At 43.9% G+C, this 15,418-nt stretch overlaps 1 protein-coding gene across 7 annotated transcripts in view; it reads left to right on the forward strand.

Annotated features, from left to right (window-relative positions):
• The window catches only part of LOC123755727 (F-box/LRR-repeat protein 7), a 107,445-nt gene that overhangs the window by 57,405 nt on the left and 34,622 nt on the right, over positions 1–15,418 (forward strand). For 4 of the 7 annotated variants that reach the window (XM_045738469.2, XM_069300034.1, XM_045738468.2 and 1 more), the window contains exon 13: positions 12,050–12,091. In XM_045738469.2, the coding sequence (XP_045594425.1) occupies positions 12,050–12,091 (42 nt within the window). Of the gene's footprint in view, positions 1–9,410; positions 10,856–12,049; positions 12,092–15,418 lie in introns of those variants that run through there. The other 3 variants (XR_011221968.1, XR_011221969.1, XM_069300035.1) reach the window with 2 other exon arrangements.

Genomic DNA, 15,418 nt, shown 5'->3' on the forward strand with positions numbered 1-15,418 from the left:
TTTCGTCTTGATACCTGTGGTGCTTTTTCCTCCCTGGTAGGTGCCCTTTCTTCATTCTCTCTGGGTATATAGCTTCAGGGAGCCACAAGGGATTCCTCACAAAAAACCAGCATTGAGTGTAATAAAATGCAAATTTCTGGGTGAGCCCTGTTGGCACCCTGACACACTCCCTCCTCCAGGGTGTCTGGGTGGTTTCCATAATAACTAGTGATGGAGTACAGTGGCACCTCGATTAACAAGCGGCTCTATTTACGAGCATTTCCAGTAACGAGCGAGCCACTCCCAGCAAATTTCTCTATTGACGAGCTTCACCTTTATTAACGAGCAAAACCACATGATGCTTCCTAGCGTCTCGCGGGTTCTCGCAAATTCTCGGACACCTCCAACGCCAGTGTTGTTGTATCACACACGACAAGCATCCCCCTGGATTCATTTACGCTTTTCTCTGGGGTTTTTGTGGTTTTGTGACTACAATTTGTAATGCACGATGTCGCTAAAGAAGCTGTTTGCTAAAGATAGTGTTGTCAAGAGGAAGAAAGACACAATTACTGTGGATTTTAAGAAGGAAATTATAGCAAAGCATGAGTGTGGTGTCTGTGTGACTGATCTCACAAGAGAGTATGGCAGGTCCTCATCAACAATTTGCACCATTAGTAAGGGGATGAGGGGGTAAGGGAGGATCTCTCTTCCAGTGAGATCAGGGAAGTGTTGGTAATGTTTGAAAAGGTGACCACATTCTTGGAAAAACTGCCCTGATGAAGCAGCAACAACACGGTGTGTAAACATGTTTAATGACAATTTGCTGTCTTGTTTTAGGAACATCCTAAAACAAAGACAAATGCAATTGTCAATAGATACGTTCTTTGCAAAAGTAGAGAAAAGAAGAGCCAGTGATAGTGAACCACAACCCGGTCCCAATGGGGTGGAATTCCCAAGAAGAGAGAGCCCGCCTGACTGAGAGGTGGGTTCTCCTTTCACACCATAACCCCTCTTCCCACCTCCCCATCGTCTCCCTCAAGCCAGCAACGACTCTTCATAAGGTAAAGTAAACATGAAAACAGTACAACAAAACATTTATAATATGTGCAGTATTATATTTACAATAAAAAAGTCATAAGTATGGATTTTTTGGGAGTGGAACAGATTAAATTTATTTCCTTTATTTTAAATGGGGAAATTTTTCTTAAGACGAGTTATCCACATAACGATCTCGGTGCCAGAACGGATTAAACTCGTTAATAAAAGTGCCACTGTATCCGGCTGATCCTGTCTGGGGCCCCCCCCCCCGTCTCTCTCTCCCTTAAATGAGGAGAAAGGAGTTGAGACAAACTAGCTCGTGTTAGTTTCTAGCATTTATCATTTTTTTCATTATTGGAAGTACTTTTGCCTGTTTTGAGGCTGTAGTTTGGTTTTAACAAAGCAGTGGTCTGGTTTGTTTCATAACTTTTTTGGTGCTATCCTTTGGTGGTAGCAGACGGGAATAAATTTACATCAAAATTTATCGGTGTGACTGGTCCCTGCTCCTCTGAGGTGGCCAGCTCTGGGGCTCATGGTCTCCTGTAGGCCAATAACAACTCTACAGTTGACGGCACCTTGTAGTTTGGCACTGTCAGTACAGTAGCTTCTGGGAGCCACGCCCAGGAATTGGGGTTTCATTACATTCAGCGTTGGTTTTATCCAGTTGGGGCTGGTGGGTCTGCTCTGTCAGTTCTCTGCTGCTGTCAAGTCATTGTGACATGGTTGGACATGTGTGGTCGAGCTGACCTTGTCTCTTTCTTGGATGTCCCATTTGTTGCCGGTTTCCAACAGGGATTTGGACCTGCATTTTTTGTATTTATGTATACATCTACATATACATATATTTTATATACTGTACATATATGCAGTTCATCCTCAATCTTTCAGGTCTGATCAGTTTCATTCCCTGTCCAACCTTCCATATGGCTACTTGTGGCCAAATTCACCAGGTTCTTCCACCGGGGACTTGCATGGTGTCCCTGAATCTCAAGGATGCGTCATGCTTATTGCTTTCAGGCTCTTCCCTTCGGCTTGAATTTGGCTCCCCGCATTTTGACCAGATTAGCAAGAGTTGTGGCTTGGCTACATCTCTTAGGAGTTCTAATTTTGGCCCACCTCAACAACTTGCTGGTTTGGTCTTCCAGGCAGTCCATGTATCTTAGCCAAGGATCTGGTTCTTCACCAGCTTGCTGGGTTTGGGTTCCTGGTGAACTGGAGCGAGTCCCAGTTGGTTCTATACCTGGTTTGTATTTAGATGGGCCTCATATGGAACTATCAGTTGATGTTGCTTTTCTCTGCCTCCTGCAGGCTTGCTATGTCTACAGTTCCGTTGCCATCTGGTGTTGGATTGGGCCAGGGTGACTCGATGGTTGGTGGAGCAGCTGTGTGGTATCCTGAATTTTGGCTGTATAGTGCTCTGCACCATATTTTGGTTTGAGGCTCTTTGCTGGTTCGGGTTTTGGAGTTTGGTTCCATGGTGCCTTCCAGCTCCGAAGCTTGTCTTTTCAGACAAGTCGGCTCTGGGTTGTAATTTTGTGACCAGTGCTCTCCAGGATTCCCAGGGTTGGTGGTCGGGGTTTCATTCATAGGCAGGGGGTTTGGCAGGTTCATGGATCACTTTTGAGTCTTTGTTTGGAGGACGGGCTGGTGATGCAAGCATTACAGAGGATTCGATTTCCTTCAGGCTTCATGATCCAGCTCTACTGATTGCTTCCCAGTGGTTCACTGCCTGAACCATGTGGTATCTACAGATGGCTCGTCTTCTGGATTCTTGGGACTTAGCGCTCTATGCAGTCCACGTGTGGGAGTGTTTTCAACGTCCTTGCAGATGGTTTATCTTGGTTCCGTACCATCTCTATAAACGGAATTGTCCGTCGATTATTTGTCCTTCCAATGGCTCTGCATAACACTTATTTGGTTGCCCAGAAGTTTATCTAGGTATTTTCATCAGCATGTAAACCAGCGCCTTCCATCGTATGTGGTTTTGATTTACTAGGCTCTCACAGTAGATGCTTTTCAGCTGGACTGGTAAAGTTGGAGATGCATTCACCTCTTTCTTCTGGTTCACTTGTTGCTTTGAATTTCTGACAATCATGACTATAGAAAATGATTTCCATTACCAGATTTCCAGGTAGATGTACTACCAGATTTCTGGTACAGAGCACCACTTGGGTTCCGAACCCCTTGGGGATGAGACCCGTTGGTTATCGTACAAGTTCGTTAACGAGGAATGGAGGAAAATGGAGAGCTAAATTTTTTTTTTTAATCTAAGTGAAAAAATTGACAGGTTCATAGCATAAATGAGACGGTATTTTGTTTGCACTCGCCAATTAGAGAATTCCTGATCCACTTCTCCCTCAGGAGAGGCAGGACCAAAGAGCCAGGGCTCAACCCTGCAAGCACAAGTAGACGAGTACAACTATGCGAGTACACCCTCACTGCTGCTGCCCCCCCCCCTCCCCCCAAAGGGGTTAGCTTAGTAGACTGCCAGCCAGCCAGAGAATCTCCATCTGATGCAATAAAACATTCATGAAATAAATTTTTATAACTTTTTATTATCCTAATAATATTACTAAACAAAACCTGTAGCCAAAAATATATATGATGTACATTTAAGAAACAAATCTGGTTAATTCTCCCCTCCCCCCCTCTCTCACCAATTCCCCCCCCCCCTCTTGCCAATTCTCCCCCCCCCCCTCCCTCTTGGCAATTCCCCCCCCCCCCCTCCCTCCCTCCCTCTTGCCAAATCTCTCCCCCCCTCCCTCTTGTCAATTCCCCCCCCCCCCCTCCCTCTTGTCAATTCCCCCCCCCCCCCCTCCCTCTCTCATACTGCCTCCCACCTAAGCTCTCCCACCCACCCACCCACCCACTGGTCAGCCATCACTGACACAATGCCTGCATATGGAGCCAACATGGTGCACAGGTGTTTCTTGATTGTGCAGATATGTAAAACAAAGTTGCAGAATGAACACTCCAGCCTCGTGACAATTCAAAATAATAGGCTGTGAATCTATGAAGTCATAGGGTTGAAGACACTAGATTTATTCCTCCAAGGAGTGCCGGACCAACCGGGCTGTGGTGGGTATGTGGGCCTGCGGGCCGCTCCAAGCAACAGCCTGGTGGACCAAACTCTCGCAAGTCAAGCCTGGCCTCGGGCTGGGCTTGGGGAGTAGAAGAACTCCCAGAACCCCATCAACCAGGTATCAACCAGGTAACACTCTAGAGTGGTGGTACCTGACACAGTCAGTGGGCAAACTGGACCATCTCCCACCCACCACCATGAGCCGGCGCGACACTTGGCGGACCGCTTCCAACTCAAATTTTGTTCGCGTAGCACGACTCCCCAACCCCAGTCGGGAAACTGGAAGTTTCGGATAACTAAAGTTCGGAAACCGAGTGGTGCTCTGTAGTACATCTACCAGAAAAGGATCGCCCTTTCTCGGGAAGGGTGATCCTTTTGGCTCCGTGGTTGCCAGCCGAGCCTTGCCTTCTTGCTCTCCTAGCCTGGCGCCCAAACTCGGGTGTTTTTTCATGGCTCTGCCTCTTTCACAGAATTTGTCTAGAGACGTTCCTTGCTGGTCCAACCTCTACATCTCTTCACATGTGGACTTTGTTGCAGGTATATTGTCATTTTTATAGGCTACAGATTGCAGAGTTATTAGCTTCCAACCTGTGTTTTTCTTCCAGGCAGCAGTATGTAGTAGTTTATCACTTCCTTTTCCTGTCTTTGCCATCTGTTTTCAATTTCATTTAGTGGTATTATCATCTTTCATGGTTATTTCTTAATCGGTATCTCGTGCCCAATACAATTGCCCCATATGCTGCACTTCTGGAGCCACTGTTGTTGACTTTTAATGTAGATCCTTCTGCAGCTCCATTTTGCATGTTGTCTCGAGCATTTTTTCACCTCTGGCCTGCGTGTGCTTCTCCTGAACCGTCTTGGTCCCTAGACAGGCTACCAATATTTTCTTTCCTCCCTTCAGTTTACATCTTCTCCTTTGGTCTAGGACTCATTTTGGTGGGGGAGTCTTGCTGGCTCTTGCCTCTGGTTGTTGGGTTGGTGAGCTTCATGCTCTGCTCTGGAGGAGGGAGGGGTTCAGCTCTTTTGGCCCTAGGGTGTGTAATTTCCTAAGTGTAATTACCTAAGTGTAGTTACAGGATGAGAGCTACGCTCGTGGTGTCCCGTCTTCCCAGCACTCTTTGTCATATAACGCTTTGAAACTACTGACGGTCTTGGCCTCCACCACCTTCTCACTTAACTTGTTCCAACCGTCTACCACTCTATTTGCGAAAGGTGAATTTTCTTATATTTCTTCGGCATCTGTGTTTAGCTAGTTTAAATCTATGACCTCTTGTTCTTGAAGTGCCAGGTCTCAGGAAATCTTCCCTGTCGATTTTATCAATTCCTGTTACTATTTTGTATGTAGTGATCATATCACCTCTTTTTCTTCTGTCTTCTAGTTTTGGCATGTTTAATGCTTCTAACCTCTCCTCGTAGCTCTGACCCTTCAGTTCTGGGAGCCACTTAGTAGCATGTCTTTGCACCTTTTCCAGTTTGTTGATGTGCTTCTTAAGATATGGGCACCACACAACAGCTGCATATTCTAGCTTTGGCCTAACAAAAGTCATGAACAATTTCTTTAGTATATCGCCATCCATGTATTTAAATGCAATTCTGAAGTTAGAAAGCATAGCATAGGCTCCTTGCACAATATTCTTTGTGGTCCTCAGGTGATAGTTTTCTATCTAGAACCACCCCTAGATCTCTTTCTTTATCAGAATTCTTTAAAGATTTCTCACATAATATATAGGTTGTGTGGGGTCTATGTTCTCCTATTCCACATTCCATAACATAACATGTATTGGCATTAAATTCCATTTGCCAAGTGGTGCTCCATCTACTTATTTTGTCCAGGTCTTCTTGAAGGGCATGACAATCATCTAAATTCCTTATCCTTCCTATTATCTTAGCATCATCAGCAAACATGTTCATATAATTCTGTATACCAACTGGTAGATCATTTATGTACACAATAAACATCACTGGTGCAAGAACTGAACCCTGTGGTACTCCACTTGTGACATTTCTCCATTCCGATACATTGCCTCTGATTACTGCCCTCATTTTTCTATCAGTCAGAAAATTTTTCATCCATGATAGCTTACCTGTCACCCCTCCAATATTTTCCAGTTTCCAGAACAACCTCTTGTGTGGAACTCTGTCAAAAGCCTTTTTTAGGTCCAGATAGTTGCAGTCAACCCAACCATATGTGTGTGTGTGTGTGTGTGTGTCTGTGTGTGTAATTACCTAAGTGTAGTTACAGGATGAGAGCTACGCTCGTGGTGTCCCGTCTCCCCAGCACTCTTTGTCATATAATGCTTTGAAATTACTGACGGTTTTGGCCTCCCACCTTCTCGCTTAACTTGTTCCAACCGTCTACCACTCTGTTTACAAAAGTGAATTTTCGTATATTTCTCCGGCAGCTTTGTTTCGTTTGTTTAAATCTATGACTTCTTGTTCTTGAAGTTCCGAGTCTCAGGAATTCTTCCATATCAATTTTATCTATTCCTGTTACTATTTTGAATGTAGTGATCATATCGCCTCTTTTTCTTCTATCTTCTAGTTTTTGTATATTTAATGCCTCTAATCTCTCCTTGTAGCTCTTGTCCTTCAGTTCTGGGAGCCACTTAGTGGCATGTCGTTGCACCTTTTCCAGTTTGTTGATGTGCTTCTTAAGATATGGGCACCATACAACCGCTGCATATTCCAGCTTTGGTCTAATAAAAGTCGTGAACAATTTCTTTAGTATTTCTCCATCCATGTATTTAAAAGCAATTCTAAGGTTAGAAAGTGTAGCATAGGCTCCTTGCACAATGTTCTTAATGTGGTCCTCAGGTGACATTTTTCTATCTAAAACCACCCCTAGATCCTTTTCTTTATCAGAATTCTTTAAAGATTTATCACATAATTTATAGGTTGTGCGGGGTCTATGTTCTCCAATTCCACATTCCATAACATGGCATTTATTCACATTAAATTCCATTTGCCAAGTGTTGCTCCATATACTTATTTTGTCCAGGTCTTCTTGAAGGGCATGACAATCATCTAAGTTTCTTATCTTCCCTATTATCTTAGCATCATCAGCAAACATGTTCATGTAATTGTGTATTCCCACTGGTAGATCGTTTATGTAGACAATGAACATTACCGGTGCAAGAACTGAACCCTGTGGTACTCCACTTGTGACATTCCTCCAATCCGATACCTTGCCTCTGATTATGGCCCTCATTTTTCTGTCGGTTAGGAAATTTTTCATCCATGCTAGTAGCTTACCTGTCACCCCTCCAATATGTTCCAGTTTCCAGAACAACCTCTTATGGGGAACTCTGTCGAAAGCCTTTTTAGGTCCAGATAGATGCAGTCAACCCAACCATCTCTTTCCTGTAAAATCTCTGTGGCTCGATCATAAAAGCTGAGCAAGTTCGTTACACAGGATCTTCCAGATCGAAAACCATACTGTCTGTCTGATATTATATCGTTTTCCTCCAAGTATTCTACCCATTTAGTTTTAATTATTTTTTCCAATATTTTGACTATTACACTTGTCAATGATACAGGTCTATAATTAAGGGGGTCTTCCCTGTTTCCACTTTTGTAGATTGAAACTATGTTAGCCTTTTTCCACACATCAGCTACAGCTCCTGTACACAGGGATGCCTGAAAAATCAGTTGAAGTGGAATGCTGAGCTCAGGTGCACATTCTCTCAGAACCCATGGTGAAACTCCATCTGGACCAACTGCTTTCTTTCTTAGCTCCTTGAGCATTTTTTCCACTTTGTCTCTAGACACCTCTATGTGCTCTCTGTTGTTGTTCTGGAATTCTTATTGTATCTGGTTCCCTAAAGATTTAATTTTGTACAAACACACTTTGGAACTTTTCGTTTAGTGTTTCACACATTTCCTTTTCATCTTCTGTGAATCTATTTCCCGAGTGTGTGTGTGTGTGTGTGTGTGTTTTTTTTTTTAACTACCCCTTCATTTCAGGCAAATAATGAGTAGGATTTTTGAGGTGTCTTTTGGTTATTGATGCTTGGTTGTCATGGGTGCATAATTTATCCGGTACCAGCAGTTCATCAGTACTCGAGTGCCACTGCTTCAGCTCCAGTGGATCCTCTTTGGGTTCATTTAATCTCCTTGGTCCCCTGTTATAAGACTCTTGTTTCTCAAATTGTCTTCGGTGTCATCAAGGCTCGCCAACCTCTGGTGTATCCCTGGAACCATGATGATCGCAAATATGCTGCACTCGTGGTAGTCTTGTCTAATAAGTCTTGGTGGATATTTGGGATCTGGAATGTTGGCAGACTAACAGGGTCATGACAGTTGGGTATTTGTCCCTGGTCCTCTTTTTGCCGTGTTGCCCTTGGTTGTGTTTCCTGGCCATTACAGTCTACTTTTACTTAGTGCCTACTGTCTCTCCTTCTCTCTAGTAAATTCCATTAAATTCTCTAGCAATTCTTTAGCTATAGGAAGCCACCTAAGGGCTCGTCTAGAAACCTGTAATTCATTAAATGTAATGACATGCCTCTGTCTTGTTAAGCTCTGGTGGCTTCCTGTCTCCCTCCCTCCCTTCCATGTTCGTTGGTTCGTGGCTTTGTTAATCTGCTCCTGAACCGATCTGTGGTCAGAAGATTGACTGAGCACCTGGCCGCATGGTGGCAGCATTTGCTACTTTCAGGTCCTAGCTAGTTTTTTCTTTAGTTTGTTTTATTTGGGAAGTTCTTTGGCTTTTAGTGGTTTTTGAGTCTTTGGAATCCAAAAGTTGTCTGTAAAGCTTTGCTGAGTTTCTGGATGCTTTCCCAGTGAAATAGCAAAATGTTATTTGCTCCCTGCACCTCTTATGAGGGGGGCCAGATTTTGGCTCTGGTCCCTGGTAGGCCAAGGAACTCTTGCAACTGATGTGACTGGTAGCTTGAAGAGCACTCGGCAAAATACTGTAGCTATAGCGAGCCACCGGGGCTCTTCCAGAAAGATGATTTTCATTACATTCGATTTTTTTTTTAATATAAACAATATACTGTATATAAAAGCTAATTTTGTTTTGTTTTAGTAGCCATGCTTTTTTTAAGGGTGTAAGGGTAAATTTGCAAGTGTGTAAATCTGAAAAGCTGGTTCTAGAGGAATGTTGACTCTTAGTGTGTCTGAGAAAGGATGTGTGTGAGGGAAGGGTGTAAGTGGGAAGAGGTACAGATGAAATAATACACAACTTGTAATGTACATGCACAACTTCTTACAACAAAGATGCTCTTTGTAATAATATCAGAGGTAAAATAAACCTTTTCTAAACAGGATACCCAAACTCCTGCTGTTAACAGCTACTTCCTGTTGGTTCCAGGGGTCAATGTTTCAGAGTACCCATTTCTGATTAAGTGTCCTCTTTGGTGGTTTCTTCATCAACTGGTTGAACCGCCTGGTAGGTCTCTTGACATATGAATTGCAACCTGGTTGAATAGGTATTCATTGGTAGCACTTGCCAAATTCTCTTGAACACAATGAGAGGTTGTCCAGTTATGCCCCGTACGTGTAGAGAAAGTGTTAAAAAGTCTTGGCACCTTGATGTTGTTAGTTCTCTCTCAGTATACCTATTGTGTGTATCCCTGTCAACGGGGCTATTTTGCACATCCTGCTATGCCTCCTGGTATCATGTGATGTTATTTTAGTGTGCAGATTTGGAACCAGTCCCCTCTAATATTTACAAATATAAATAAATATGTATCGCCTGTGCTGTAGATGTTTAATTAAATTTGTGCAATGAAAGACTTTTGCACATTCTCCAGGCCAACAATTTATCTAGCTTTAAATAGGGTTGTTAGTGTACATTATTATTACACACATTATTGAATGAAAAAGTAATGTAAAAGATTTAAAAGTAATCATGTCAGAAGACCTTACCTTTAGAAAACACAATATAGTTACTATCACGACTGCATGAACGATGACAGGTTGCATAACAAGACCTTCCAAACAATAGATGTTATACCAATGATACTTAAAGATATTTTGATTCTCTAGAATGGAATACAGTACAGTATTATTGTACACTAACTGCCTCATACAAAGCTGGAGAAACTGCTAAAATAGAGGGCATGCAAAGATCTTTTACAGCTTGAATCCACTTGGCAAAACATCTAATTTATTGGGTCAGAAAATTTTAAATCTCTTCCCTGGAATGCAGGCAGGAGGGATAGATAATAATTACACTTTGAATTTTTTTGAGATATATACAAGAGTTGTTACATTCTTGTATTTTTACAACCAAGTAACCATTTTACTGTTGAGTTAAACAGAGACTACAGTTAAGGACTTGCACCCAGTAAATCCTCCCCGGCCAGGATACGAACCCATGACAAAGCGCTCGCGGAACGTCAGGCGAGTGCCTTGCCACTACACCACGGAGACTGGTAAAATATTAGAAGCACTGGTTTCAAAATCTGCACACAGAAATAACACAAAAGACCACAAGGCATAGCAGGATGTGAAAAATAGCTTCTCTGAAAAGCAGAGGTGCAATAGACATGATGAAAGAAAACTATCAACATCAAAGGGCCAAGACTTTTCAACACTTCCTCTACACCTCTGTGGCAATATTGGCCAGTCTCTTGCAATGTTCAAAAGATAACTCGACAAACGCCTTCAAAGGATACCTGATCAACCAGGCTGCAACTTGTATGTTAGGCTGCGAGCAGGTGCATCGAACAGCATGGTTCATCAAACTAGCAACCAGGAGGCCTGGTCAGAGACTGGGATCATGGTGACACTGATTGCTGAAATTGTCAACAGGTACTGTAGTTAGTATGTCATCTTTTGTTTGAAAGTTCCTTGTTATTAACCTGTCAGTTTTCTTGCAGTTGTGACAGTGTGTGTTCTTAAAGCAAGGTCTGTTGTATTAAAGTAAGATCTTTTGACATGATTCCTCCTAAATCTTTTGTTTTTTCTTTCAGTAGTTTTTGACTGCATTTTATAGGTGGTGCAGTGACTTACTGTCAGTGTCACTTTAATTTTCTAGGATAGAGTGGGATACTATATTAAGTATTGAAGTCTGTGTGAGCAGTCGTGCTGTAGAGGACACTTGCCTTGTATGCCATAGTCTCGTTGGTGATCAGCCAGCTTGACAGTAATCGATACAGGATACAAGATCCAGTTGGATCTTCTAATAGAATGGAAACACATTAACCCTTAGACAGCGGATGTCGTAAATTGTTGATTCACAGGGTAATGTGGGTTATCATATGAAGATATAAAATTATCTGGGGTTTACAAAACAAAATTTCTGTTTAGGGAGCCGGTCGGCCGAGCGGACAGCATGCTGGACTTGTGATCCTGTGGTCCTGGGTTCGATCCCAGGCGCCAGCGAGAAACAATGGGCAGAGTTTCTTTCACCCTATGATCCTGTTACCTAGCAGTAAATAGGTACCTGGGTGTTAGTTGTCACGGGCTGCTTCCTAGGGGTGGAGGCCTGGTCAAAGACCAGGCTGTGGGGACACTAAAAGCCCTGAAATCATCTCAAGATAACCTCAAGAAGATACATGTATGATGCAAATATGGATATAATAGGTCTGTGGATGTAATGGAGTTTATCTTGAAAAAATCTTGCTAGCATTTCATGGTACAAATGCTGTTATTGTCATGAAGGTTACTAGGGGAATGTGGTCATCGTCATGTGATTTAAACTATTATTGTCTAGGTTTTATATGTATGATGCAAATATGGATATTAAAACTGTGGATGTAAATAAATGGAAAAAGTGATAAAACAATCGGTGGAACCTAGGAGGATAAAACGGAGCGTCCTTTTTATTTATATATATATAATTAAATACATATATATTAAACAAATAAATTTTTGTGCATGGCGGGGTATGAATATTTCTCCATAGCCACTGTCTAAGAGTTTAACATATATAAAGGAGATAAATGTCTAAACTTCAATAGTTAGTACACATTGTTTTAATCTTATATTATTTATCTTTTACAGCTTGCTTTCCATTTCTTGATGACTTCTGTGATGATGGAGATGGTAAGTATCTCTCTAAATCTTGTATACAGTATTTGTTGTCCTCAGTGTAGTTTGGTGGGTGTAATAACCCAAGTGTAGATACAGGATGAGAGCTATGCTCATTGTCTGGTCTTCCCAATACTGTGCTCTGTATTGTTGCTTCTAAACCACTAATGGATTTGGCCTCCACCCCTTTCTCTCGACCAGTTTCAACTGTCTACCACTAGGTTTGCAAAAGAGAACTTTCTAATACTTTACTGTGGGGAGCCCCTACGGCTCCCTGGAGCTTATCGGGCTAATGTGTGTTAGCTAATGTCCCGGTCTAATATAAGGAGTTCAGACCTACCATGGACCAGCCCCAGAACCTGGCCCCTTCAGAGAGGTTTCAGGGAACAATGGCCCTGGAAAACCCCCTTGTGGTTGGGGTTTTTCTTATCTGCCATCGATCTGGGTTAGGCACCCAGAAAGGTAGGCATAACAAAACAAACCCCACATGGTAAAAAAACTAAAAAAAAAAAACTAAAAAAAAAAACACGAACAGAGGTAGAAACTCCCTACAATCCCAAGGTAACGAGCAAACATCACACTTTACTGCCGCACCGATTGTCCGCACAGCCCTCCCCGCCCCGGACCTCGCCGTGCCGGCTATCTAGCATCAGTTCGTAAGCTAATGTCAACCGGGATAGATGCTTCTCTGGCCTCGGTTTCCTAGGCGGTGTTTGCCTTCTGTGGCGTTCACTGCCGTGTGTTGTGTTGTACGGTGGTCAGGTGTTCCTTATCAGTACCAGGGCTGCATGCACTTAGGGGCTTCCTTCCCTAAGTGCCCTGTGAGTACTGCCCTTGTGTGACAGGGTTATCTTCCCTGGGGCATTCGGGAACCATTCCTGTAAAGGTTCTTGCTGCTCGACATTTGCCTCGTCCTTGGGGCCAGCTAGGGCTTGGGGCTCTTGTTTGGCCATGGGAAGGGACTGGTATTGTGCTGGTTAGGGTATCAAGGTGTTGCGCGACCTGCCACCTAAGCGGCGACCGGTTCCTGTTGCCTCTGGAGACGGTGTACTTTTGCGGGGTTTTTCTTTTTTTATTTTCATTTGCCTGGTGGGGGTCTGCCTAGTGTGGCTATAGTTCCACTGGTAGTGTTTGGTGGCCCTCTGCTAGGCCCCCATGATTGTACACATCGCAGGGGTTTTCAGTGTTGTCCTCCACCGCCTTGTTATTTTTGGGTTTCTGAACCGGTTAACAACACCTTACCCGGGCTTCCCGTAGTTGTTATCGTACGGGCCCTGGAAACCCCTGTCAGGGCTCGGTTGACCATTAAATGTGTCTTCCGGGTTCCAACCCGTCTTGTACGGGATCGTTGGTTGCTGTGCCCTTGTCTCAGGGTGACATTCGCCACTTTTACCTCTGTCATGCTGCCTGTTGGGTCACTGATACCTTGACCTGGAGTCTTGCGAGAGAGATTCTCTGCTTGTTCTTCAGTACTCTCCTGATGTTATTACTGTTCAGAGTACAGGCGGCATCTGTGTTGCAAGCTAGGTTAGGTTGCTGCAACACGCTAGGTTGGTTTCCCACTCGGATGCTCCGGGGCCGCCCGGAGCATCTGCCAGTTTCCTGGCGTGGCCACCAGGGCGGCATTGCGGTTTGTTTACATGCGCCCGAGTGTGCGAGCGAGCGTCTTGGGTGAGTTTTTCACCTTTTTCAGGGGTTTTATTCTCCTGTTGTCGTTTCTTTGCTTTTCTGGTGTTTTCTGCCCAGTTTCTGTTCCTCTGGGAATGTTTGAGTGTTGATTTTACACTGGATTTTCTGTTTTGTCTGTTTTGGGTCTGGGGCCCTAGGGTTTGGGCTTAGTGTCCATGTCTGTTTATGCTTGCTCAAACACCTTGTCCCTCGGTTTTCGGTCTGTTTTGACCGTTTGCCTGGGGGTTCTGTCTGGAGGCTGTGCTTTGCCTTTGTGGTGTATCTCCGCCGACAAATGTGGTGGTTTGGGCTCCCCCTGGTTCAATTCCTGGTTCCTTTCAGTTCTTTGGTTTTGTTCCGGAGGTTTCTTCCTCATGTGTAACCCGGTTCTGCCTTCTGGGGTTCCGGGGTTTTCCTGGCTTGCAGACTGATCTTTTTGGGTCTTGGCACGTATTGTGGTCGTGCTGGGACTTTGGGGTTTTGGTGTCGAGGTGGGTTTTTTGATGCAGTTTTGTGCCTTCTTCGCCTGGCTGGCGTGGTGCTCTCTGCCCACTGGTCGGCGGCTTGTAATTTTCTTTTCACGTGTATGTGTGTGTGTACACACAAACAGCATGTAAAGGATTTCGGAATTATAATGTCTGACGACCTAACGTTTAAGGAGCATAACCAAGCAAATTTTGCAACAACCAGAAAAATGATAGGATGGATTACGAGAACTTTCAAATCCAGGGATCCCATCACAATGGTTGTACTCTTCAAGTCACTTGTGTTGTCCCGTCTTGAGTACTGCTCAGTACTCGCTTCCCCCTTCAGAGCAGGAGAGATTGCTGAAATAGAGGGAATACAGAGAACATATACGGCACGCATAGACGCAATAAAGCACCTAAATTATTGGGATTGTCTCAAAGCCCTCCAAATGTACTCACTAGAAAGAAGACGAGAGAGATATCAAATAATATACACCTGGAAGATACTGGAGGGCCAAGTACCAAATCTACACAGTAAAATAACAACGTACTGGAGCGAACGATATGGAAGAAAATGTAGAATAGAACCAGTGAAGAGCAGAGGTGCCATAGGCACAATCAGAGAACACTGTATAAACATCAGAGGTCCGCGGTTGTTCAACATCCTCCCAGCAAGCATAAGAAATATTGCCAGAACAACCGTGGACATTTTCAAGAGGATACTAGATTTATTCCTCCAAGGAGTGCCGGACCAACCGGGCTGTGGTGGGTATGTGGGCCTGCGGGCCGCTCCAAGCAACAGCCTGGTGGACCAAACTTTCACAAGTCAAGCCTGGCCTCGGGCCGGGCTTGGGGAGTAGAACTCCCAGAACCCCATCAACCAGGTATCAACCAGGTAACCAGGTACACATGTACATGTGTACACTGGGTGTGTGTGCATACACACGTGTGTAAAATACACCTTGTGTGTGTATTTGTGTATGTGTATATATAAATGTGTACATAATATATGTGTATATATGTGTGTGTACTTTTTCTTTCGGAAGGGGCTCTGTTCCCTTCGTCATGTCATCTTAGTGGGTGCATTGGACGTGGTCGATTCGCCCCATCCTTCTGGGGTTCCTGTCTGCTCTATGCAGACATGGGCCTAGCGAATCTGCGGTTCTTCTGGACTTCTTCAGTCTGCGCCCTGGATTCTATGCTCTCA

This window comes from Procambarus clarkii, chromosome 43 (assembly GCF_040958095.1).
Source record: "Procambarus clarkii isolate CNS0578487 chromosome 43, FALCON_Pclarkii_2.0, whole genome shotgun sequence".
Lineage (NCBI taxonomy): Eukaryota > Metazoa > Arthropoda > Malacostraca > Decapoda > Cambaridae > Procambarus > Procambarus clarkii.